At 37.3% G+C, this 27,421-nt stretch overlaps 1 protein-coding gene across 2 annotated transcripts in view; it reads right to left on the reverse strand.

Moving 5' to 3' along the window:
• The window catches only part of asxl1 (ASXL transcriptional regulator 1), a 39,853-nt gene that overhangs the window by 8,474 nt on the left and 3,958 nt on the right, over window positions 1-27,421 (reverse strand). For both annotated transcript variants that reach the window (XM_052091005.1, XM_052091004.1), the window contains exons 2-6: window positions 6,611-6,693; window positions 6,192-6,309; window positions 3,966-4,125; window positions 2,217-2,290; window positions 452-536 (exon numbers count right to left, since the gene is read on the reverse strand). In XM_052091005.1, the coding sequence (XP_051946965.1) occupies window positions 452-536; window positions 2,217-2,290; window positions 3,966-4,125; window positions 6,192-6,309; window positions 6,611-6,693 (520 nt within the window). The remainder of the gene's footprint in view (window positions 1-451; window positions 537-2,216; window positions 2,291-3,965; window positions 4,126-6,191; window positions 6,310-6,610; window positions 6,694-27,421) is intronic.

The raw sequence follows: 27,421 nt of genomic DNA on the forward strand, positions 1-27,421 counted from the left end.
CGAAAGTCAAAAGGGACCATATCCCAAGACACAGAGAGGAAAGAGGAAGAGGGGTGAATGGATATCTCTAAGGTGCAAATGCAAAGCAGATATCCAATGGGAACAGAGCAGGGCTGATAAGACAAACCAGAAACACTGCTTTCACACTGAGGGTATTGACATTCAAGTAACAATAACATCAGTGGCTTCTAGAAAAGATGCTGTTTTTAGTGCAAAGTTAACCAAGAAAATGAGGAGGAGGCTGCCAACAGGAGGGAACTGTGGGAAAACTGCCCTTGAGGACAATGCACTATAAAATGATTAGAGAGTGTCAGTGCGTAAAATTACAAACTCTGTCAGGCCACTGAGATAAAGAGCATCCACAGTCAGAGGGAATAGATATACAAACCACTGCAGAGTGGGAAAACAAAGGGGGAAAAGAAGAGCTAGCAAGAAAAAGAGTTATCGTAACCTGATGGGACGTGTTCACCGTTGACCTTGAGAGGAGTGAGCACTACACGGGGCATCATCACTGCTTTCTTCCTCTGTCTCCCTGACTGTAAGAGAAATGGGAGAAATAAATGTCAGCAGCACACACACACACACACACACACACATTGAAAACAATGGCATTAAAGGGATAGTTCACCCAAAAATGAAAAATCTCATCATTTACTCACCCTTATGCCATCCCAGATGTATATGACTTTAAGAAAATAAATGAAGATTTGTAGAAGAAATTCTCGGCTCTTTTTCATTACAATGCAAGTAATGGGTGCCAAAATTTTGAAGCTCCAAAAATCACTTAGGTTGGCATAAAAGTAATCCATACGACTCCAGAGTTTAAATCAATATCTTCAGAATCAATTTGACAGGTGTGGGTGAGAGATCAATATTTTAGTCTATTTTTATTATAATTAAAAATGCTGCTCCCTGCTCAGTCAATCTCCACTTTAACATTCACTTTCACATTCTTCTCGTCTTTTTGGTGATTCACATTCATATGCCCCCTACTGGGCAGGGTGACTTACTGTATCCGTTTCTCACTCACACCTATCATATCACTTCTGAAGATATGGATTTAACCACTGGAATTGCATGGATTACTTTTGATGACTTTGTGCTTTATGGAGCATTAACATTTTGGCTCCCATTCACTTGCATTGTGAGGGACTACAGAGCTGAAACATTCTTCTGAAAATCTTAATTTGTGTTTTGAAGCAGAAAAAAAAATCATACACGTCTGGGACGGCATGAGGGTGAGTAAATTATGAGAGAATTTTTATTTTTGGGTGAACTATCCTTTTGAGGAAAAATATGGAAATTAATTTTATGTCTGCCAAAAGTTACGAATTTTAAGAAAGTAAGATTATCGGACTATTGTAACAAAAAACATTATTTACGGTATAGTTCAATGCGTTGATTTCAATAGTGATTGACTACTGCATGACACTTGGATCGTGAATATACAGTGTGATGAGATATAACAGATACATCGAAGGGGAAAATATTCAGTGAGAATGACTTAAATTTTGGTTTATTCATCACAACGCCTTATGGCTTCAAATGACTTGTGTACAAGTCATATGGACTACTTTAAATGAAACTTTTATGGTGCTTTTTTGGAAATGTATTTGGAGCTCATCAGGGTAGACTGCATTTATTCTCATTCTATGGACACCATTGACCAATCATTTCTTCAACATTTTCCATCCTGTTTCCACAAAAGAGAGAAAGTCATACTATTTTTAATGACACAAAGATGAGTAAATGACAGAATCCTCCTTACTCTGTAATACACAGTCACATAATACTAAGAGAAAGAACAGGGTGGAAGGAGGAAGACTGGCAATCAACACCTAGTTAGTGAAAGTATAGGGTTAAAAAGCTATTTCCATTTACTGTAAATGCTCCACTAACCAAATAACCAGATTAGGATCTGACCATGTGTCAAACTAGAATCCCTACGTAACTTAGAGGCTTCTGAGTCAACGTTATCTGTGGGGTTTTCTTGATCTGACTCATAACATCAACTTTCTGTACAACACCGATGAATCATTTGCACATGGTGACTTTAAAGGGAAGGGCAAGTAAAATGTTATGAGGAGGAGTTGAGTACTGTGTGCTTATGGATGAAGATGAGATGGAAGTTCATTCTTGAAGGGTCCTCCTGCATGTAAGAATTAGTTATGATGGTGATGGCTCAGTGCTAAGGTAAAGTTAAGCACTGCGGGTACCTGTGAAGATCGACTCAGTCTGGTCTGTGGTTCTGTGGAGCAAGAGGCACTGGAAGAGGTCTCATCCACAGAAGCTGGAACAAAAGGGAGGAAACCAGCAGACCACTTGTTGATTACTTAACCTTGACAAATCTTATTTAAATACTGTTTTTGTCTTGTTTTGTTTTGTTAGAAAATACTGCAAGCACAGCTTAGAGGGCTACTCCTACTGGGACCTAAAACAAATGCTAATAAAACTAGAAAAATTATATCCTGCCGAACTAGCAATTAAAATACAATACTATAAATTATAATAATAAAAAATAAATAAATACAAAAATGCTGTGTAGAACTGCAGATACTCAGAAATAAATATGGTTATTTTAACATTTTGCAGTCTGAGATAATAACTGGATATTACCACTAGCTGAATTATACATGCAAAGTAGTGATGTCACGTGACCCCCAATGTGTAGCATATAGGTCTGGGCAATAGGACGATGTAATTGGATATCGACGATATCTTTACAAAGATCCCAATGCTGATTGCGATGATGAAAGAGTTTTCACAAATTTTTCTCGGTTTTATTCATCTGAAAACTGTTTGCAAGAATAATGTCATCTATAAGAATGCCGCAAATGATCTCTGATCATTTCAGGATGTGCTGTTTTTTTAGTTTGCGTTATTTCCACCTGGTTGGCATGCATTGTCAATACAACGCTGCGGGTTCAGTAATATATGTCTTTGTACCGAAAGTGATTAAATCGTAAAGTAATGCAAAACATGTTTAACTTGAACCTAAAATTTGAGTTTTCTTTTCTTTAGGCAGCATTAACTGTATTACCAAAACGCAATATAACACAAATATGATAGAACACACATTTGGCAGCATTATTTGGGGAATATACTAGGCTTATTTATTTTGATTATTATTGTAAAAAATATTTTTTTTACATGTCACCCAGCCCTATTAGCATACTACTGTTTACAATCGCATATGGTTTCACATACTGTACCACTTAAAAACAATAGTAGGCAGTATACTGTGCAATGCAGTAAGCAGCATGCTAGTTCCTCATTCTGAAGTCTGTCAAAACTACAAACAAAATAACAAGAGATGTCAATCTGGACCTTCACATGAAACATTCACTGTATTTACTAGAAGACAATTAAATTGTCTTTTGTAAAATACTAGACAGCAGAAGCGATAGCATAACATATAGGCCTAAATGAAACAGTCTATTGCTGCAAATAAATTCTAAAAGATGTATAGGAGAGAATCCGAAATCGGGAAACATCTTGCTTGTTAATAGCATCTGTCCAAAGTCTTTCAAGGATGAAGGGAACCCGTCTTTCATTTGAATATGCAAAACACTGCAAACGTGAAATGCATTGATACAGTTGCTCGGTTTCCAGGGGTAATATCGCTTGTACACTCTCACACCACACATAAATACACGTTCTAAACCACTCTCATCTAGGTCATTGCTAGATGTGTCATGTGCTGCAGTAACCATGGCAACACTCACATCCTAAGCAAAAAAGAAATCAATGTCTCTCATGCACTACATGCTCCTTATGCTCATAGTATTTAATGCTCATCACCACTTGGAATCAAAGCTTTTTCTTAAAATGAAAGATGGGGCCTCCTCTTTTCAGAGCTTTTATACACTTCTTTAATTTATAAGCCCATTTCAGTCTCAGCAAAAGAGGCTGAATGAATCGATGCAGAAAAAAGAAACTGAAAAGAATGAAGTCCACACACACACCATCATTTTCACCACTAGCAGCAGCGGTCTCTGTGGAGTCACAGCTCTCCTGCTCTGCCCCTACCGCTCCAACTGTTGCTGTGGTGGATGCTGTTGGGGTGCTGGATGCATCTCCAGAATCTGTTGCTGTTGGGCTCTTTGTCCACTGAAGGGCATTTTTCTGTGGGTATCAGTGGGTAAATACAGACATGAGAACATTCCGGATGGCCGACTAGTTGTCCACAAACCGACTTTTTATTTATTTAGATTTTTTCCTTCTAATTTTTATTTTAGTGGTGATCCTTAAAAGAGGATGAAGAGACACAACATCAGAGGGTTTTTGCATGCTGAGCATTAGCATGTGGTTAGACTGTCAGCACTGTAACACTTAGGCCCCATTTATAGCTTGCATTAACATGTGTTTCGGTGATCAAATCACTATTGTTAAAATAAAAAGATGTAAATCCACCAAAGACGCATTATGATCGGATCAATGACAAGACATTCGGAAGTGGTGAAGGACAGATTCTGACCACATTCAAAAGAGTGAAAGTGCATTTTTTTTATTATCCGGATGCAACTACGCAAGTAATAATGTGATAACGCTACAGTCATCTGTTTTTTTAAGTGCTGTGTAGCGGGTTCTTGCCATTTTCTGTTAATTTTGCCATTGCAATGTGAACAACACAACAGACACTGCAGTCTTTCAGTCTTGTCACTCGAACAATATCCCAAGAATTATTCCATAGAAATACACTTGGAATATCTTGCCTCTACTCAAATCCCTCTCCATTTTTTTGGCTCGCGGTACACTCACGTGATACCAGACTTCACTCGCGCAATTCAAATGAGAAGCACATTTAGCACTTACAAAGTGCAGAATTCGAGAAGAATACATTTGCTTCGGCGACTCGAAATTTTGCTTTGGCGGCTAGCCAAAACATTTTCAAAAGGAAAAATCCTGAGGGTCAAAGTTATGGAAACCATTTGAATTATTCATCAATAGCCCTATTCGGACGCAAATATTTTACATGGGGACATGAGGTAATTCCAGCATTTACAAGGGGTAGTCTGTGTTTTCCTCCCGCAAGAAAATTAACAGCCAAATTACCTACTGTATTTTGACAAACACCAAGGTCGTGTGGTAATTTAATTACCGTCCGAATCCACATCTCTGAGTTTATAATCCAAAAGCCTTTTTGACCACTGCTAAGTGCCATATATTTGTGCTGCATGTGGTAACAGATCTGGCAGTAATGGACAGTTGTGAAAGTTGGAGGATAGAGATTTTTGAAATGATTCACAATATTAAAATTACGTCACCGCTCCACAACAGTGAGTGAAAACTCAAAGTAAAAAACAAGAGCCAGATCATGTTAACTTTTGAAATGGTCCATTATTATGGCAGCAATGTATAACATTTTAATATATCAAATTTGAAATGTAGAAACGTTTACTAAATACATTTACACACAGGGCTTGCATGACTACTCATATATACGGGTTGAGTAGTCCCAGAAAATCTGCCGGGTCAATGTCCATCTTGTTTAAAATTAATCTGAATGCATGAAATATCACAGAGGAGCCATGGAAATGTACTTTTACAGATGTTGCCCTGAGAAACAATTGCAGTCCGAATAGAGCGAATGTCTTCAAAATTCACTAAAAGACAAAAATTTTTGCACAGCCTCAGATGTAATATGCAAGTTGCGTTTTCCATTTTGTGTGGGTAACTTTGACTGTAATCCAGGTGTAAATGCAATCCAACACAAGAATATCCAAATACTAACCGGAAATGAAACGCATGTTAATGCAAGGTTTAAATGGGGCCTTTGAGGAGTTATGTCTCTAAATTCATTCCCTTTAAGGCACAGCCATCAAAGCAGCACTTTAGTATCAAATGCCTTCAACAAAGAATTTCAAGACAATTACTGTCTGACTTCAAATCGTCTGCTCTGAGAAATTTTCCCATTATTATGGATAATCCATTAGATAAATAAGCTTAATTTGGATGTTTGTGTAGTTTTGTAAAATAAAAGGTTATAGATAGTTACTCAATATAGTTCATGAATATTTGCCTGTCTACCAACTAGTCCATTATTAAAATATGTAGTTTTGGTCATCCCTAGATGGTATGTAGATATTTAAGCACTGGTGTGGTTATTGACAATAATCATTGTTTTACTAAACCAGAGTAAAAAGTGTGTATCAGAGAAAGTGTGCCAGAAATATTTGTGGTGACTCTACCTTCAGCGTAAACAGACTCATCCTTCCTGGCAGCTTGAAGAAAATAGAGTTTTTCACTCGGTCTCCTCTGACCTGAGAATGAAGCATGGTGACCAAACAGGCCAGTGGGGCTGTGCCACTGAGGGAGGGTAGAAAAAGGTGTAGTGTGGGTTAAAGTAAAAACAAATAGCAAGTTTCAGTGGTAAAAATGCAACATGGATAAATATAGTGATCTTACCTTCTATTTTGTGATGGAGGATTGGAAAAAGAAAGAAAATGCCAAACAGGCCAGTTAAAAAATACTCTCATAAAAAAAGTCATCCGTCACAAAATATGGCAACAAATCTCAGCCAAAATGGATCACGGCTCAAACAGAAATATACATATATATATATACACAGTCATGTTTATTATAAATGGTAGATTAATTTATACCAGACCTCATTTCTTTGAGCCCCTTTGTTTGGATGACATGTAGAATCTGTTTAGGTGTCATTGGGGCATCAGAAAAGTTCTCCAGAACCTGCAATCAATCAAATAAACCAATCGGTCAATGGAATACAATCAACAGCTTAATTTAGCAAGTCTACATTAGTGTCACCTTTTCTTATCCATATACATGAAAACGTGTATTAACATGGTGTCAATTTTGACACTCCCAGCTTTTTGTTTTGTTAGTTCCATATTCTCAGATGCTGTGCACTATTCTGGCAAGCATAACAAGCAATTATCAAAAGAAAGCTGCTACACACAGAATGTCCTATTTAACAAATTCACAGCAGGCTTAATACCAGGCTTTTATGATAAGCTTTTAGCCTATACAAAAGGCAGAGGAATTACTCCACGAAGAAAGACAGCATGACGGACACTTACACATCTGAAATGTGGCAGTATGTGCGACGCTTCATGAAGAACATTACTTAGGCTACATTAAATATGGAATAGAGGATAGATCAAAAAACAATACCAAACATTTCCTTACTCCAAGCGAATAATTCTACCATTGCAAAACAAAATACAAAATAAATCCATCCCGGCCTGGTGCATGATACAAGACAACCCTCGGTAGTACTTTACAGTACCCAATGCCTGTGCTCACCTGAATCAAGGACATTGAAAAAGGAAATGGAACATCACAATGCTATAAAGATACACACTCAATTATAGAACGCCAGGTGCACTTCCTGCAAGGAAGCTGTACAAGCAGGCATGAAAAATGTCAAGCTGTGAGAACTTCAAACTACTAGGCAATGCAATTCAAGTTATTTATAACGCAGTCCTGACTAGGCACCAAAGCTCATGTGTATGTAATGCAATTGAAAGCCTCATAGGGGAACGGTGCATTTATGCATTGCTTCTGGAGAGTCATGCACTGTGCCAGCCTGGTCTCTTTTCCTCCCAATCAAGCTATTTTATGGTACAGAAGGGAATGAAAATTAGAAAATATTATACCCCAGTACAATTCAGATAGCAGACATTATTCTGAACATTTCTGTTGAAAGACTGCTTGGCTTGGTATTCTTAAGTTACAGATCTGGAGATCTGGTTTTTGGCTATGTTTGAAGAAATTAGGGGTGTAACGGTTCTCGGCAGAGGTGGACATTAATGTGACGTGATTTGTTTTTTTGTAGGTGACTGACAGCCCATCAACAATCATACTTATAAGGTTATGTGTCGTGAAGTTCAATGATTTCCCAGCATTTTTTGAACACTGATGAGTTGCCAAAACGGAAGATGGCGGTTCCTTGGCGCAGTGCGCACACCCATGGCCATATTTAGAAAATATTTTTCAGTTTTCTGAAAGTGTTAAAGATTCGATTTCGTTTTAAATGTTTGCCTAAAACGAACCATATCACAGCCTTTAAAAACTTGCCGTATGTAAACTTTAAATTTTCTTGTGAAAGGTTGAAATTATCTGTGCTTTAGAGCTAATGTTTCAGTATAAAGTATGGTCGGTCAAATAATTTATGGATTTGCCCTGCAAGTTGCCATAGCCTTGAGGTTCCACTGCTAACGCATAGGTAATGTTCGTCCATGATATTAGTTAGCACGCAAAAGTGTGAAATCAATTTAAATGAGCTTAAGAGTTAAATAAGTTTATTTTGTTTGTTACCTTGCATTATTACCATAGTTATGTGTAGAGTTGCATGAATAAATCATAAAAGATTGCAATCTTTATTCAAAAACCAACATGATCGTTTTCCTATATGATAACGATTCGCTGGTCTATTAAACCTTTGACAAAAATCATACCGGAACATTCAAATCTGCTTTGGCACTGCCGCTGAGCCAGAGAGAGCAGTTATCATGTATAGATATGAAAGAGCTTCATAAACCGTCTTTTCTAGTCCTGGACTTACAGCCAAAGTGCATGGTCATGTCTGTATTTACAGAAATTTCACTGTCTGCTTGATTCAAATGTGGATGAATGTATACACATAGATGTGTGCACACTGTCATAGCTGTGTGAGACCACCATGCTGCTTTTGTGGGGGTGGGTAGAGGATTGTCTTTTTGTCAATTCAGTTGTTTCATTTCTATAGGGTTTGCAACATTCTAAAAGCTCTTTATTTCACAGATACTACAAGCTAGTCAGTGTATTCAGTAGGTTGCTTCAGTGGCATAAAGGTATTTTAAGTATTACATACAACAATGCAACAATAATAAAACAATGCTTTGACATAAAAAAAGGACATTTATTTTTAATGCTCAAGTACTTTTAAAACCAAGTACTTCTGTACTTTTACATAAGTAAAAATATGTCTTTACAACTTTCAGTTGTAATGGAGTAATATTTGACCTTGGTAAAAAAAAATTCACCGTATGGTTCGCCACCCATGGTCCGTTGAGTATTGGCACCGTGGTTGGTTCACCTCAAGTTTAATGACGCATCTGTAGCACAAGGTTTTGCAAAGAAAATAAAGCGTCAAATAGACACGCATGTTTACAAACTCCGCTAAAACACCTGAATGGATCTGTAGATGGATATGCTCTGCTTGTGTTTCATGTGGCTCAACTTGATGACATCACTGTTCTACAAGCGTTGTGTGTAGTTGAAAATGGCAAGTGGACAAAATGAGCCGCTGATAGAGATGGCCCCTCCATTATTCAGGTCTCCTGTCTGGAAACATTTTATTTTTAGTCAATTTCAACAGGGATGGCCAAAGTTTAAAAAACAGGCACTGTTTGCAGACATTGCTCTATGCAAGTGCTGTATACTGGTAATTATGTGGAAATCACCTGGGAAGAAGAGCCGCAGATGAGCCAAAACCGCACACTCAGTGCTAATTTGGACAGGCATAAAACAATAACTAAAGCGATAGTGGTGTTCATTGCCAACAAGAAGTTTCTCTACTCCGCTGATGACAATGTGTGATTATCGCACATGATTAAAACACTCGAGCTGCATCACAACATCCCTTGTATCCATTTTAATAGCAAAGTTCCTTCTATAGTGATGTACAGCTTCCGAATATTGAATATATGTGCAGTAGAGTTTGAAATGCATTTTATGTAGATGCATGTAGCATAATAGTGCAGGTATTAAATTAAAATGTTGATTTAGTAATTAGAGAAAATATTTTTTTTTTGTTTAAGACCCTAAGAAAATTAACCATGGTTTTACTATAGTAATATTGTAGTAACCATGACTGCTGTCGCCATGGTTTTCTTTGCAGAAATCATAGGTTTGATACAATTAACTATGGTTTTACAGCAGTAATACTGTAGATTCCATATAGTAACCATGATTATACTATATATTCTAAATATGACATGTTGATTTTGTGGCTGCTATGTTTTTAATACAAATACCATAGTTAAACTATGGTTACTGTAAAGCAATTCATTTTATTAAGGGCAAACCTGTTGAAGTGTTCGTTACCAAATACAGTATTCTTACTTTGGATTTAGCAGTATCATTTTCTTTCTGAACGTGGTAAATACCGAACCACGTCGAAACGGTGATAATTTTGAACAGTTACACCCCTAGAAGAAATTAACCAATATTTCCAGAGAATCTAGATAGGTATGACTAATATTAGGTAAAAAAAAAAAAAAAGAACGAAAGGGTCAAAGGAATTTTCTGGATTCAAAACAAGATAAGCTTAATCGTCAGCATTTGTGGTATAATGTTGATTTCCACAAATTGATTTCCACAAAAAGCAAAAATCTCAGTTACAGTGAGGCACTTACAATAGAAGTGATTGGGAAACCATAAACATTACAATTATTACTGTTTTAGAAGTATAGCCACAAGATGCAAACAACGAGTTAACATGATTTTAGTTTGATAAAAATCGATTAATCTTTTTTGTGTATATCCAATTTTACAACTTTGTTGCCTTTAAGACATAACGCTGTAAACCCTGAAATGACTGTAAAAACGACAATTGTGAATGGAAAAGTATTCCATACGCCACTATTTAAATTTTAGGATTTTTTTTTTTACATTTGCATGACTTTTCCAGGACTGGAAAACACAATTTAAAAATTCCCTGGTATTTTCAGTTTTTACATCCCATGGGAACCCCGAATGAGTAAAACAATCCAAATATTACAGCATTAAAGTAACATCATATGACTACATTCAGTTTCCTCAAGGCCTCCTTTACAAATTAGGAAAAGAAAAAAGCAGTATCAACTAGATGCCTTCGACTTAAATGTTTTCTGCATGCCAAGTACCCAACTAAACAATGATATCAATAAAATTGCACTATTTATTGTACAGAAAATAATGGCTACGTTTTGCTACAATGACAGCATTTTATTTCAGTAGTGGCCATGCAATATTGGCTGCAATTGAAAACGTACGTAAACGTCGGCAGTTGACTTGCTGCCTAATCGGTTAATGGTTCAACCGACATCATTTCGGAATGAATGGAACTCTTAAAGGGGTCATATAATGAATGGTACATGCACTTTTTCAAGTTGATTGTACTGAAATGTGTGTTGGCTGTGCCTGTACACAACCATCCTATTATGATAAAAATCCATCCAGTGTTTTTGTTTTAATCTCCTTATATATTTTCCCCTGCCTCAAATCGAGCCGTTCGACCGTGTGACGTCACACGGTCGGACGCTCCCAGGATTGTTGATTGACAGCAGTGTTTCAACACAGACCGCCCTCACTCGTGAGCGAGCTGTCAATCATAGTCCGTCATCATTGTTGATACACTGGAGCAGAATGGCACCTAAGCGATTGTTGTGTTCTGTTCTTCGGTGTAATAACGAACACAGCAGTCATTTTGATGTTCCTAAATCTGAACCGCTGAAGACGCAGTGGCTGAGTTTTGTTTACGATGGGAATATTCCCCACGAGCAACGTCAATGCGTTCATGTTTGCGCGAATCATTTTTCACCAGAGTGCTTTATAAACGAGGGTCAGTATAAAGCTGGTTTTGCTAAGAAGCTGCTGCTGAAAAAAGATTCGGTACCAACTATTTATATTCCCTCTGCACCTCCAGAAGAAGTAAGTGTAACGTTTTATTAACCTTTATATTAATCTTTGCAAATCGCTTGCACGCTTCACAATGAATGTGGCTAATGTTTACACTCAGGGTACATTACGGCATGTTTTCCATAACGTTACGACGTTCTCAATATAATTCATAATCCCACGTTTATAATGAACAACGCGTTATGGTTATTGTGTTATTAAAAACTGTGTACGCAGGTGTTACAGTTAACATGGTAACACTAAGTTCAAATTGGTATGGTTGCACTACAGATGTGTCCTCAGAGACTCCCGCTGCCATTCTCTCTCCAAAATATACCCTCAACTGTTGTCAAGGCAACACTCCACGTGCGTTGTGTCAAAAACGCCCCCAGAACGGAGGGGCGGGGTGACCAAAGCTCATTATCATTTAAAGTCATATGCACTGAAACGGCGTGCTGAAAACACAGAGCTGTTTTTGAGTGGGTAAAATTAGTGTTTTCTTAAAATACTAATGAGAATTTTTAATAAAAGTATATTACAAAGTTTTCATTTAGACCCTAAAGATTCATATTAACTTGTACAAAAATGGCATTATATGACCCCTTTAAAGAAAACAGTCTCAGTATAGTATGAAAACCACGTCCATTGCCTTGAACACATTTTACTCGAGACAAGACTGTGAGCTGTCAATTGCTTATGTGATAGTCAGTGGCCGTCCTGAGGAGAGATCATACACAAGGTACTCGAAAATAATGCTTCAATGAGATAGTGGTGGTGATTTTGATTCATCTCAGTGACTCGTCTTTTGAATCAATTCACCAAAAGGATTAGTTCAGAGATCCTGATTTCTTAACGAGATGACCTATTAATTCATTTCATTCACAAACGAGTGTACCAGTACATTAAGTTAGTTTATGAACAAGAGGTCTATTCTAGTGAAGGGGTGTATTCATTCAGTGGGTGAAACAAATGACAAGCTCAGCAAAGCTCACACTTTAATGCTATTTGCTTGCACTTAAGTCGGTCTTTAAAAGCAGGAAAGCAACAAAAATGTGCATGTTTATAAATGTACAGAGAGACTTTAAATATAAAGGTTTTACCCACAAATGGCAGGCCTTATTTTTCCGATATTTTTTCAAATGCTGGGCTTAACCAAGACACAGAACATTTTCAAGAAAAGCCTACATAAACTCAGCAAAAAAAGAAACGTCCTCTCACTTTCAGCTGCTTTTATTTTCAGCATACTTAACGTGTAAATATTTGTATGAACATAAAAAGATATAAATTGAACAAGTGTCACAGACTTGTGACAAAAAGAAATTGAAAAATATGTCCCTGAACAAAAGGGGTGGTCAAAAGTAACAGTCAGTATCTGGTGTGTCCACCAGCTGCATTAAATACTGCAGTGCATCTCCTCATGGACTGCACCAGATTTGAAAGTTCTTGCTGTGAGATGTTACCCCACTCTTCCACCATGGCACTTGCGAGTTTCCAGACATTTCTGCGGGGAATGGCCCCAGCCCTCACCCTCCAATCTAACAGGTCCCAGACATGCTCAATGGGATTGAGATCCGGGCTCTTCGCTGGCCATGGCAGAACACTGACATTCCTGTCTTGCAGTAAATCATGCACAAAATGAGCAGTATGGGTGGTGACTTTGTCATGCTAGAGGGTCATGTCAGGATGAGTCTGCAGGAAGGGTACCGGTACAGGAAATTCTATATAAGGTTTTTAAAATAAATTTTTCCCAAAACTCTAAAATTGCATTCGGTTAGACTTCGTTAAAAAAAAAATCCATACTAAATAAAAAGGTTTCTCATGGGGTTAAAATCAGTACTGTCTAATAAAACATGTTTCAGGGATAATGGATTCTGGCAGAAGGTACATGTTGGTGAATCTTCTCCTAATATTAAAACTAGTGATGCACCAAAATTAAAATTCTGGGCCGAAACCAAAACTCCAGGATGCACTTGGCCGAAAACCGAAACTGACTTTTTTTTAATTTACCCATTTAAAATATATATATATATATATATATATGTGTATAATTGTATTAATATTATACTTTTTTCATGAATTTAATGAATCTGAATTGAAAAACTACAAACCAATAAAATAATCACTTTTATTGAAAGTAACACACCAAAACTGGACAGAAAATAAATCTTAAATAAATTATTAATATTAAAACAATATTAATATTATTCTTCATTCAGTTCTTTAACAATACAATTTTACAGATTTTATTAACAATTATCCAAATAATGTAAAGTTTTAGAAAACTATTATATGCACAACAATAGTCAAGTAATGAACTTAGCTAGCATCTTTCTAAAGGCTAGCATCTTTCAAAAAGTTTAAATATGCAAGTCTTTTTAATTAAAACAACAGGCAAAACAAAGAATGGCAGAGGGCCTCTATTCTGTTTATGTAAACGTATGTCCACTTTAAGTGAAAATTATTGTGCAAAACAACAGTGCATGACAGCAGTAACAGAACTAAATCCAACCTCAAACTGTAAACAGATGTAGCCTCAAGTGAAGAACAAGTGTTTCAGGGCTACACAAATTTTAATGTAAATGCTATACACATCATATTGGACCGCTTTCTATTTAAGTACAAGTGACAGGTTTCTCTTCAAGAACAAAAGTTGCTAAACTTTCTGACAGACTCTCCTGTCAGAAAGCTCATCAAGAACATGATATTCTGCACTGAACGGTCTCTCAATCTCTGTGCTAGTGCTTGGGCAGATATAAATACCTGTGCGCAATCCGCGCAAGCAAAGGAAAGCGGTCTTTGTTTATGCGCCAGTAGTCAAGGGGATTGTTGCTTCTGGCAATGGATAGTTCAGCTAGATACGTCTCAAGTTGTGGTGTAACTGCGCTAGTTGTGGCACTGCTGTGGATCGGGGCACTTTCCTGTGGAATCTCTTGCTGTACTCTGTATGTATGTATGCATGTATGCGCATATATATATATATATATATATATACACACACATATATACATACATACATACACTCACCTAAAGGATTATTAGGAACACTTGTTCAATTTCTCATTAATGCAATTATCTAAATCAACCAATCACATGGCAGTTGCTTCAATGCATTTAGGGGTGTGGTCCTGGTCAAGACAATCTCCTGAACTCCAAACTGAATGTCAGAATGGGAAAGAAAGGTGATTTAAGCAATTTTGAGCGTGGCATGGTTGTTGGTGCCAGACGGGCCGGTCTGAGTATTTCACAATCTGCTCAGTTACTGGGATTTTCACGCACAACCATTTCTAGGGTTTACAAAGAATGGTGTGAAAAGGGAAAAAAATCCAGTATGCGGCAGTCCTTTGGGCGAAAATGCCTTGTTGATGCTAGAGGTCAGAGGAGAATGGGCCGACTGATTCAAGAGCAACTTTGCCCGAAATAACCACTCGTTACAACCGAGGTATGCAGCAAAGCATTTGTGAAGCCACAACACGCACAACCTTGAGGCGGATGGGCTACAACAGCAGAAGACCCCACCGGGTACCACTCATCTCCATTACAAATAGGAAAAAGAGGCTACAATTTGCAAGAGCTCACCAAAATTGGACAGTTGAAGACTGGAAAAATGTTGCCTGGTCTGATGAGTCTCGATTTCTGTTGAGACATTCAGATGGTAGAGTCAGAATTTGGCGTAAACAGAATGAGAACATGGAGCCATCATGCCTTGTTACCACTGTGCAGGCTGGTGGTGGTGGTGTAATGGTGTGGGGGATGTTTTCTTGGCACACTTTAGGCCCCTTAGTGCCAATTGGGCATCGTTTAAATGCCACGGCCTACCTGAGCATTGTTTCTGACCATGTCCATCCCTTTATGGCCACCATGTACCCATCCTCTGATGGCTACTTCCAGCAGGATAATGCACCATGTCACAAAGCTCGAATCATTTCAAATTGGTTTCTTGAACATGACAATGAGTTCACTGTACTAAAATGGCCCCCACAGTCACCAGATCTCAACCCAATAGAGCATATTTGGGATGTGGTGGAACGGAGCTCAGTGCCCTGGATGTGCATCCCACAAATCTCCATCAACTGCAAGATGCTATCCTATCAATATGGGCCAACATTTCTAAAGAATGCTTTCAGCACCTTGTTGAATCAATGCCACGTAGAATTAAGGCAGTTCTGAAGGTGAAATGGGGTCAAACACAGTATTAGTATGGTGTTCCTAATAATCCTTTAGGTGAGTGTATATAATATATATATCTTGAAATTTCTGCTGAACAAACACTGCAGATCGCAAATTTGATGTCCTTATCAGAAGAATTTCCACACCGCTGACATGATCGGCCTTTGTTGAGTAACGCTGCGATAAGGGCTAGACCGATCCAGAGTGACATCTGAGCACTGAGGGGCGGGCGAGGTGGTATATATTTATTTTCGGCCTTTTTTCTCTTTCAGCCAAAAACCGAAAGTGCCTTTTTCGGCCGAAAATATTTGGCAGCCGAAATTTCGGTGCATCCCTGTTAAAAACTTGTGTCAACCTGGAGTGACCAATATGACAGTGGGTGTAGACAATCTGGTCCCAGCGATTTGAAAACAGAGAGGAACTTCTTTTGCCAACAATAGGGCTGATTTTGTGCTGACTCGTCAGTGAAGAGCATTTTTTGCCAGTCCTGTCTGGTTCAGTGTAGGTGGGTTTGTGCCCATATTCGACGTTGTTGTCGGTGATGTCTGGTAAGGACCTGCCCTACAACAGGCCTACAAGCGCTCAGTCCAGCCTCTCTCAGCCTATTGTGGACAGTTAGAGCACTGATGGAGGGATTGTGAGCTTCTGGTGTAACTTGGGCAGGTGTTGATTCCATCCTGTACATGTCCCGCAGGTGTGATATTCGGATGTACCGATCCTGTGCAGGTGTTGTTACATGTGGTCTGCAACTGCAAGGATGATCAGTCTTTTCTGTCTCCCTGTAGCACTGTCTTATGCGTCTCACAGTAAAGACATTGCAATTTATTGCCCTGGCCACATCTGCAGTCCTCATGCCTCCAGACAGCATGTCTAAGGCACGTTTATGCAGATGAGCTATGGACGATATCATCGTCCATCCTGATGGCTGACCAACATCACGATGTAGAGCCACCATCGTGATGCCAGGCCCCCTTTTGCGAGTCTTGCTAGTGTGACTCACTAATCCTAGTCTCTTCTATAGTTAACCTAAAAACTTTGCAGGGATTGCTCTGTAAATTAAATTGAGAATATAACTAATGCATATATGCTATTTTAAATACTGTAGTATATGCCAGAGACGTGACGTGTAGTCTGTGAAAATACAGTGTCAGGCCGGCTACACAAATATTGATTGTTAGCTTCTTATCTTTTTTTTACATGTCTTACACTGTACATTTAGATTAAAATATTTTATGTTGTAGGCTAAAAGAAAATAGCCTTTATTAATTCATTATTATTAGTTGTAGTGTCTCAGAAAATCTTGCTCATTGTCACATAGGCCTACTCTTGTATACACTGAAGCGGCAGTTTAAGATAAACCCAGACCAGCGAACGTCAAATAACTTTTGTCTGGTTAATACTTTTAAAGAAAAATTTCCTTGGCCATAAATCCATAATGTCAGATCAAATGAAAGAAACAAGTTGAATATGAATAACACACATTTATTAAAACATAGAAGAACAACAAATAAAAGAAGAAAACGGGAACAACACTCAGACCGAAACTCGGCATTAACATTTCACTTATAATTAGCAGCACAATTAACTTCAGCACAGGCTACAAAATAAATTATGTTATTGAAATATTGTAAAGTGGTCATATGAACTACACAAATGAACGTTTAAAAAATAATATGCAAAATCGAATAGCTCCAGAAAGGATGGCTAAAAATGCGTAAAGAAGTCTAATATCTTTCACCATAGACCATGTTTAAATTTCGATGTTTCTGGCCAGAAATACCAACATATTCACTTTATCTGGTTTTAATAAGCTGCGGATTGGAGTAACTACACTACCCGCTGTGCTGAAGACCCGCTCTGATGGAGTACTGTTAGCACATATGCGCAGATATTTCCGTGCTAATCTTGCCATGAACGGAAACCTTTTGTCGTTCGTTTTCCACCAAGTCAGCGGGTCCTCTTCCCCATCAATGGCCATTTCCTGCAGGTACATGGTCATTTCTGCCTCGACCTTTTGCTCATCAGTGAGCGTGGCTGTGTCTGCTCTCTTCGCAAGAAGGCTGCCCAAAGATTACTTTTTTTTCTTAGGCGCAATATAAAAGCCCGGATGAGTAGGCTACTAATTAGTTGGGCTAGTAAAATAACGAAATTATAGTTTTTCAGTAGAAAAAAAATATCTATGTAAAGAGATATATTAAAATAAAAAGTGCTTAAAAGTGCACAACTCTTCTTAAGTGGAAGAAATATTTTTCCCCTTACGTGCAACCTATTGGAAAGCGGATGAGTCAGTTGGGATAGTAAAATAACGAAATTATAGTTTTAAGTGGAAAATAGTATTTATGTAAAGAGATATACTAAAATAAAAAGTGCACAACTCTTCTTAAGTGAAAGCAAAAAAAAAAAAAATGCTTCACGTGTCGTGCAACCTACTGATAAAGCGCCGACGAGTCATTAGTTGGGTTAGTAAAATAACGAAATTATAATTTGTCATATAATTTTTGAAAATTATATGAAATTATGTACCCCCCCCCCACCCCACTGACGATATCATCGTCCATCGCGATGTTTTACTGTCAACATCATCAACTGCCAATTTAGGGGACATCGCCCAACCCTACTGTGCATCTTTCTTTTGGTGTTTTTCCAGAGTCAGTAGAAAGGTCTCTTTAGTGTCCTACGTTTTTATAACTGTGACCTTAATTGCCATTAAGGCAAGCTCATCCGTAAGCTGTTAGTGTCTTAATGACCGTTCCACAGGTGCATGTTCATTAATTATGGTTCATTGAACAAGCATGGAAAACGTTGTTTAAACCCTTACAAAAAAGATCTGTAAATTAATTTTGGATTTTTACAAAATTATCTTTAAAATACAGTGTCCTGAAAAAGGGACGTTTCTTTTTTTGCCGAGTTTGCTGACACTGTTCACCAAAGCACAACATTTCACAGTAATTTTTACACATTCATAAATTGGGGGTTATGTTGTGCATACCTATACACTTGAATTTTACGTGTATTTTACCCCTTTCTCACCTTGTTGAACGCGATTTACTCACATGGTGAACTGAACGAATAATCCTAAAATAATTATTTATTTTGCAAACAAGTTTACCAGTACATTCAATCTGTTCATGAAAATGACTGGCTCGACTAGTTCAGTTCGTTCAGCAGCTGAAACCAATGAAATGCTCCTTCACAGCCCGCACTTGAATGCTATTGGGCTGTGCTATATAGTCAGTCTAGTTACAGGCATGAGATGCCACCAAAGAATTCTCACACTTCAAATCAGAGCTCATTGGCTTTGAAAGGGAGAGACATCAGTGAACGAGAAATATGTCAGTAAGTCAGTGTATGGAGGTAAACTAGCACAAACTCAACATCACTACAATGAGAATTATGGAAAGAACGGAGAATGGGTGTGATCCCGTGAAAAGCGACAGAAAAGTTCAGTGGCGTCTGTGAGGGAAGGGCTATGAGGGCGCACATGTCTCCATTAAATCACATGTGACTGATCAAATATTTATATATTTTAAAATACTGTTCTCCATATTGTTGAAACGAGATTCATTTGATTTTTAGCATTTTAAATAGATTATTGACCAACACTAACGATATTTGATTCAAGATCGATGCAAATAGATCAGCAGATTTAGTAATCGATACATTGAGAAAACGAGTGAATTGTTACACAACTACACTGTAAATCCCAACTCGCTCACTCCACTTACATTTTTATTGGAAATGGCTTGCACATAAATCTTTTAGTTTAGTCCAGAGCCATACAGAGAGAGAGAGTTGCGACAACTCCATTGACTCCAATGGAACGTTTTTTTTACAGCAATGGCGGCTCGTGGAGCCTCTCAATAGTTCCCGGAAGTAGCAGCAAACACATGCCACGCCGTAGAGATGAAGCAGAACAAACCGTTTGCGACGCACTTTTAAAAGGTGAGACGTTTAAAGAATAATATTATCTTATTCTGTATATTATCAGTACATCTAAATAAAAATAACTTGTAAATTAAAACCTTATAGTTGAGTATTACTCATTAATAACTAACAGATTAGGCAAGGATTGGAGCTGGATAAAGTTAGTAACGAACACCCTATTAATTGTAAAATCTGTTCTCTTGATTCAGTTTCATCCATTGTTTTTGGAATTAGAGAAACGGAGTCTAAACATATATGTTTTGCAGGGTGAGGTAAGTTGCATATTAGTTCATTATAACGTTTTTTCTCCTCTCCATGTCAGTGGGGAAGCCATACATTCGCACACCTTTCTCTGAGCGATTGGCACATCCCCATGCAGCACAGCAAACCATGGTGAAGACTATGCAACGACAACATGAAAGAAAGGACACATACAAAATGCTTGGCATGCTATTTCATTTATTAGAAATGTATTCATGAATTGCTGTAAATAGTTATTGCATTTATTTGAATAAAAATACAAAAAAAAAGTAATATCGTAATATATTATTACAATTTAAAATAACTGTTTTCTATTTTAATGTATTTTAAAATGTAATATGTGCCAAGCTGAATTTTCAGCCTCATTACTTTTGAACGGCAGTTTATATACGAGTATGCTTAAGTTGTTTTAAAGCTGAACATATTGTGTATATGAATAAGTATTGTAAGAATTATACATTAGATATATAATATTTATAATACATAAATAATTATATTACTATATATAGAATTGTAAACAATAAGCTTCATTTCACTAAATTTTACATTTACGTATCTGCTGCTAATAGTTAATAGTTCATTGACCCATTGTGCGGTGCGAGCTGGAAATCACCTGTCACCAGCCTGTCTCTGTACTATCTGAAAAGTCATAAATATGACATTAGTTACCATGAGATTAGTGAAAACAATGAACATGAGGTAACATAAAAAGGCAACAGAAACCCTAGCCTGAAATAAGTTGAGGCAAATAACGGTAGCTTAACACTAATCCTCAAATATTAGCTGATTTGATCTTTAAAAAAACAACATCGCTGTAACAACATACTCATGCTACATACATATGTCGGTGTGTTACATAAATATAAAAAATAAATGCATTTATTGACTACTAATTACCAGAAATCGCAGTTCTGTCACTCTACTCTAACAGTTTGGAATGACCGCAAAAGCACTTCCTGGAACTATCTGAAGTCTACGTGAATCACGTGACGATCAAGCATTTAGAACTTCCGTTGTCGCAACTCTCTCTCTATATGGCTCTGGTTTAGTCCAGCACAGTAACATGAAGTTCACGCCTGACGGAGGAGAGGAATAATTACACAGATCACAGTCCAGATGCACTTTAAACTTTCACAGCTTCTTCTTATGTAGATCCCAAAGTATTAGGGAATTATATATAATAAAAGCAGTCTCGTTTTGGAATAAGCGGAGCTGGAGCTCTTTAAAGGAAACATCCCGGCGTTACAAATGCAGTTATATTTAATGTATTATAGCTTTATTAAAGTTCCAATAATACATAATTTTAAACTCAGAAACTGGCATTTCTCTGTGTGGTAAGTGCCTCTTCAATGAGTTGCGTGCGAATGTCCCGATCTAAGGGGGAGAGATTGAAACTGCACCCGGCTGAGAGAGACTCTGCCTCGGGGACGCTCATCCCTCGAGCACACACACTTAATGCAGCTAGATTAGAACGCGACTGTGCATTTATTATCGTGAAGAAAAATAGCAATATGCAGCTTTATTAATACGAGAGCATTTTGCACATTAGTTTGGAAATTGTTTTTTATTCATTATATTGTATGCTTGTTTATTTAGGTTTTTTTTTAGTACTTGGTAAAAACTAAGTAAAAGATGCAAAAGTTGAAGCAAAACTTATATAAGTGTTCAAAAATACTTTAAGCATACATCGTACAGTTTTGTTATAATTCAAAAATAATATATTTAAATTAAAGTGTTGCTCAATAGCATATTTTGGTTCTTAATTCTGCTGCTAATGTTTTGTTAACTTTGTTAATAAAAGAGTGTTGTTTAGTAACCTGTTTTTGCTTTGGTACCGAAAATGGTATAGAGTACCGTGAAATTACAATGGTATATGACAACACTATTAGGCACTATGTGCTCAAACTCAAAATTGAAAACTTGTTGACTTAACATTAAAAAAATATGTTAAACTAACATATGTTTTTGTGTCAAGTGAACATAACATTTTTAATGTTGTTTTGACATTTCTGACCATTTGTGTAGACTCTACACTAAAAATGTGTGTCATAGATGAGTTGGGATTTACAGTGTAGTTTTAACAGAAGAATTAATGTGCTTTTTTAGAATTTTATAAAGCTTCACATTTCAGCGTTTAAACCCATCCCTCCTTTGCCCTTTAAACAATAAATTAGCCCTGTTCACTTCCATTGCAAGTACCTCATCGTTACCTTGATTTTTTTCCCCAAATCATTTTTGATCTTTTTTTTTTTTTTTTTAAGAAAAGGAGGGCCGAGTCAAAATAATTTTTTGTGGTAACCAACATTATGAAACAAATTATGTTGATTCAGTTTAACTTGTATTGAACTCTGAATATTCCTTTAAGATGATCTTTTTACAGATCTTTTTCACCAACAGTCTTCAGAGTTCATCAACGTATGGATTTCTGGAATAAACACATAGACAGGGCAAGAAGTTAAAAAGTTACAAATGAGGGTTTAAATATGTGAAAAAGGCTCTGGTCCTCATTGTAGTCACTGATGTTACCTTTACTCCCACAAAATTAAATCCCATTCCTAGAGGATACAAAGCGAGCCACAAAAAAACAAACCATGACTTCATTCAAATCCTGTTGAGTAACCAAAAAATAAAAACAAAAAAAAAACAAAAACCCACACCAGCAGCAGAACTAATGAGAACCAAATTTTCATTCATTGACACAAGCCTTCTCTTTTTCAATACAGAAAGAAAGCCAACACACATCTGCCACTGCAAGGAAGGAACCATCGTGAATGACCAGAAACACTAAAATAGGTGGCCTGCTTTACATTTCCTATTGCATCAAGTATATCGTCAAGATGATCTGATTTTCACGGGCATACAGCCTAATCATCTAAGGGGGTATTCACACTTGGTTACTTCATGAGTTTTTAATAGCGATGCACCAATATGGAATTTCTGGGCCCAATAACCAACAATTCAAAGCTCATTGTGGCCAATCCTATTAAAAACAATTTGTGCGGACAGTCTGCCTGAAAAGATCTGATTTGCCTGCAGTCTGAACATAGTCGTAAAAGCTGTGCGTCTTTAGAAAGCTTTGAGCTGGCTGAGGTAGTCACATAATGTTGCTGCTGGTGACTAACTCGAGTCTGTGTTTGTAGCCTGCTAGCAATTTTAGCATTGCTTAGCTTTCTGATTTCAGCATTTAATATTTAATCTCTACCATGTTTCAGCATGCATAGTTTTTCCCCGCATTATTCTCTTATCACAATTCAACTGTCTTTTTTCGCGTGCATCTGCTTTCTATTTGTATCGCGATTAAACTGCGTGCATTTTACCGTAAGCACCCGTTTTCTCCTCTGAGTAATACAGATTATTGCATTGATCTCAAAGCACCGCTTATCAAAAACCACCATAACAAACAATTGCTTGAGGGATTTACGTCGATCTGAATCCTAGTGGAGGTCAGTGAGAAAGAGAAGCCTGTAGACATTGTTTCGGATGCATGTAGTACAGCAAGCAACACACACACACACTTTGGTTCCAGCTGTAGAGCCCCTGCAGCAGGGCGTTTGGTTGACGTCTCGGCAGCATACTCGTAGGGCAAAGAGACACCACTCTCCCGTTCCTGTTAGGATTTCCAATAGATTTTATCCACTCAATGATGCACCCACTGAGAAGCCTGTGGAAACGCCCTGGTTATAGGGGATTCTATTGTAAGGAATGTGGAAATAGAGACTCCAGCCACCATAGTACACTGCATTTCGGGTGCCAAAGCATCTGTCATCAAAACAAATTTACAAGTGCTGTCTAACGCTACACATAGATTTTCTAAGATTGTTAGTCACGTCTGCACTAACGATGTCCGGCTTCGCCAGTCAGAGATCACTAAAGATAATGTTAAAGAGGTGTGTGTGAACTTGCAAACACTATGTCAGACACTGTAATACGCTTTGGTCCACTCCCTGCTCATAGTGGTGACGAGGTTTATAGTAGATTAGTGTTGCTGAATGGCTGGAGCTGTGTCAGCAGAATAGCATAGGAATTATAGACAATTGGACAAATATTGGGGGTAGACCTGACCTGCTAAAGAGAAGGTGACGCTCTCCACTCTAGTGATTTGGCTCATATTCTTTATAGTGATATTGTTTGACTAACTGAGGCCCAAGTCAGAAAGCAGACAAACTGGCTACTGGCCTTGAGATGTCACACAGGTCGTATGAACTACAACACATGGAAACAGTATCCCTTAGATATCATATGTCTGTTCCCCAAACTACCAAACTCTCACAAAGCCACTTAGAAAAAATTTTTATATAAAATTGGAAAATAATAAAATTGAAGATAAACAAAATACTTGATTTTGATATGATAAAAGGTCTTCATGATTTGGTTTGATTTACATTACTGAATTCACAATCCTATACTCTCACAAAACTTTGAACAAACCATAAAAAGTTAAGTTTATCATTTTTACTTTCAGGTAGGACGATAGGACCTAAAATCAAATCTCAATTAATTGAACATTTTACCTCGATTATGATTAAAAAAAATGTTTTGCCCTCGTAGTTCATTGACAAAGTTTGTACTATAAATTACAATTATAGTTAAATATAATTAAATTAAAAAGGTAGGATTTTTTTCTTCTAATGAAAGCATTTCTTATCTTCTTGATTTTAAAATAATTGAAGGAAACACAAACTATTTATGGTTATTTATTGAATATTTCAAACAATTGAAATCAACACATTGCACACACAACACACCTTTCTTGAAATGAAAACATCTTGTGAAAAAAGCCATATTTAAGTTTTAATGTAAAAAGCAAGTTTCCTAAAAAGTAGACAGTAAATAACTTGCATTTTTTGCAAAGATTATACATTTTTAAATATTGCCATGTCAAAAGTAGAAAATAACCAGCATCTCTTGCAAACAAAATACATTTTAAATATTGTCATGTGAAAAGTTGAAAATAACTTGTATCTCTTGTAAATAAATATTATATTAAATAATGCAATGTGCAAAAATGTAAATAGAAAACTGCTGATTAAGAGCAAGAACATGGCTTGGGACAGGGCACCTCAAATGGATAAGCAGGCTACGCATCCTGTGTGCTCATAGCGTTATAGATGTGAATCAGACTCATGATTGCGGTTTCATTTGATCTTCCTCTCAGTGATCTTGTCCTGTCACTCTATATGCCCAATGTCTTCTTTACTGAAGCCAAAATGTGTCCAAACGATGGACACTATGTTTTTTTTTTCACGTTTGAGTTAGCCTCCATGTTGCTTCGGGGCAGAGTCATGTGACTACACGCAGTAGTAAATTAAGGGGAAAGTGGTAACAGGATACAAGTTCTGAATTTCGGTTTCGATTACTGTTCTATTAATCGTTCCTTCTACTCAATTTAGACAAAAAAGAGGTACTAATTATTGGACCAAAAACAAAAAAATTAAAATAAGCAGCTAAAAAGTAATTTTACTCTCGATGGATGTACCGTCATGTCATCTTCTACAGCAAGCACTTGGGTGTTATATTTGATAGCAGTCTGCCCTTTTAAAACCACATTTCCAATGATTGTAGAACAGCATTCTTCCATCTCAGAAGTATTGCCAAGATATACGCTCTCCGTTTCTAATGCCGAAAAACAAATTAATGAGTTCAAGACCAGATTATTGTAATGCATTGCTGGGAGGATGTCCTGCAGGTTCCATAAATAAACTTCAGCTAGTTCAAAATGCAGCAGCTAGAGTGCTGACTAGAACTAAAAAAATATATGATCATATCAGCCCAATCTTAGTATCACTACATTGGCTACCTTTCGTTTTAAAAGTTCTTACAAACTACTTACAATGCCTTGAATGGTCTAGCTCCACAGTACTTATGTGACCTTCTATCATGCTATATTCCATCACGTTCACTAAGATCACAAAATTTTGTCCTGTTAATAATACCTAGAATATAAAAATCCACAAAATGCGGTAGATCCTTTTCTTATTTGGCTCCTAAACTATGGCACAGTCTTCCGAAGACAGTGGGGACACTCACTGGCTGCTGGTACACACTAGACACACTCTCTCTCAGTTTAAGTCTAGACTAAAGACTCATCTATTTTGCCAGGCATACACCCAATTTATCTATTAACTCGTAGTAATGCCGCATTAGTTAGGTCTGCCGGAACCAGAAACACACCTCATATAATCCTGTTTTAAAATGAATGGCATCTACGCTACGATTTCTTTCTGTCTTTTTTATGTCTTAACCTTGGGAAACAAATCCTGAGGTTACCAGAGCCTGCCAGATCCAGCTCTGGTCCTGCCTTATGTCCAACTCCCACTACTTTTTGTTGAGTGATGACAACTAACTGCAGCCTGTGCCAACCAGATATAACTTCAGTCTACTACGATGGACTTCACAGAGGATGAACTGATGCCAACACCAGCCATCAGACATGGGATACAATGGACTCCACCGGAAAGGAATCTGCCACAAGCTTACTGTCGAACTGCAGTGCACCTTACTGACCTTTGTCTGCATCACATTGGTCAAAGGTGGAGTACACACTTAAAATCGAATACGTAGATAATAAATTAATTGCAGCCTTCATCAGCCAAATAACAACAGACAGTGCATCTGTTTGCACAACCACAATTAAGAATGTAAATTCTAAAACTTTTTTAATCATCATTAATCTTACATTTAAAGCTGCACTATGTATGTTTTTTTGGTTACAAATGAACAATTATGACTCAAAGACATTACATATTAGTTTTTTCTGTTGAGGCATAATTTTCTATAAAGCTGCTTTGAAAGTATGTGTGTTGTGAAAAGCGCCATACAAATAAAAATGACGACTTCATGCCTGGCAGAGAATGTAAAAGATTTTATATATTATTTGATCGCAAGCAAAGTCTTTCTAGCAATTGAGTCAGTTGAAAGGTGGAAATTCAATCTCACTGAGTTGAATGCAAGGCTTCATGAATTATCACAGTAACAATAAAGAGCATTGCAGCTTTCCCACAGGAGCGAACACTTGGACAAACACACACCAGGCGGGTGTGGCAGTGGACTCAACGTATACACAGCTGGCGAGTGTTTCAAAAAGCTAGACAGAGTGCAGCTAAATGGAATAGAATGCAGCGTTTATCACGAAAAAAAGCTGGTACGGGCTTACTAAGATTACTATGGTAACCTGAAGAACAGACAGATGTGCGTTGTGCCCATTCTTTCATTGAAGTGGGACATAAACCTTCACATAATGACAAAATGTGATGCATTATATTTTTATTATGCAATTTATTTTACATTTTGTAACAGATTATTTTAGAACAGCCTATAAAAATAGACGATACACTGGAACAACTAGATACAATTCAGCAGCCTAAGACATTTGTCAGACATATATATATATATATATATAACACACACACACACAGTTATGTACATGTCACTGCCCCTCAAGTACTCAATCAGTACTCGAGTA

This window comes from Xyrauchen texanus, chromosome 25 (genome assembly GCF_025860055.1).
Source record: "Xyrauchen texanus isolate HMW12.3.18 chromosome 25, RBS_HiC_50CHRs, whole genome shotgun sequence".
NCBI lineage: Eukaryota > Metazoa > Chordata > Actinopteri > Cypriniformes > Catostomidae > Xyrauchen > Xyrauchen texanus.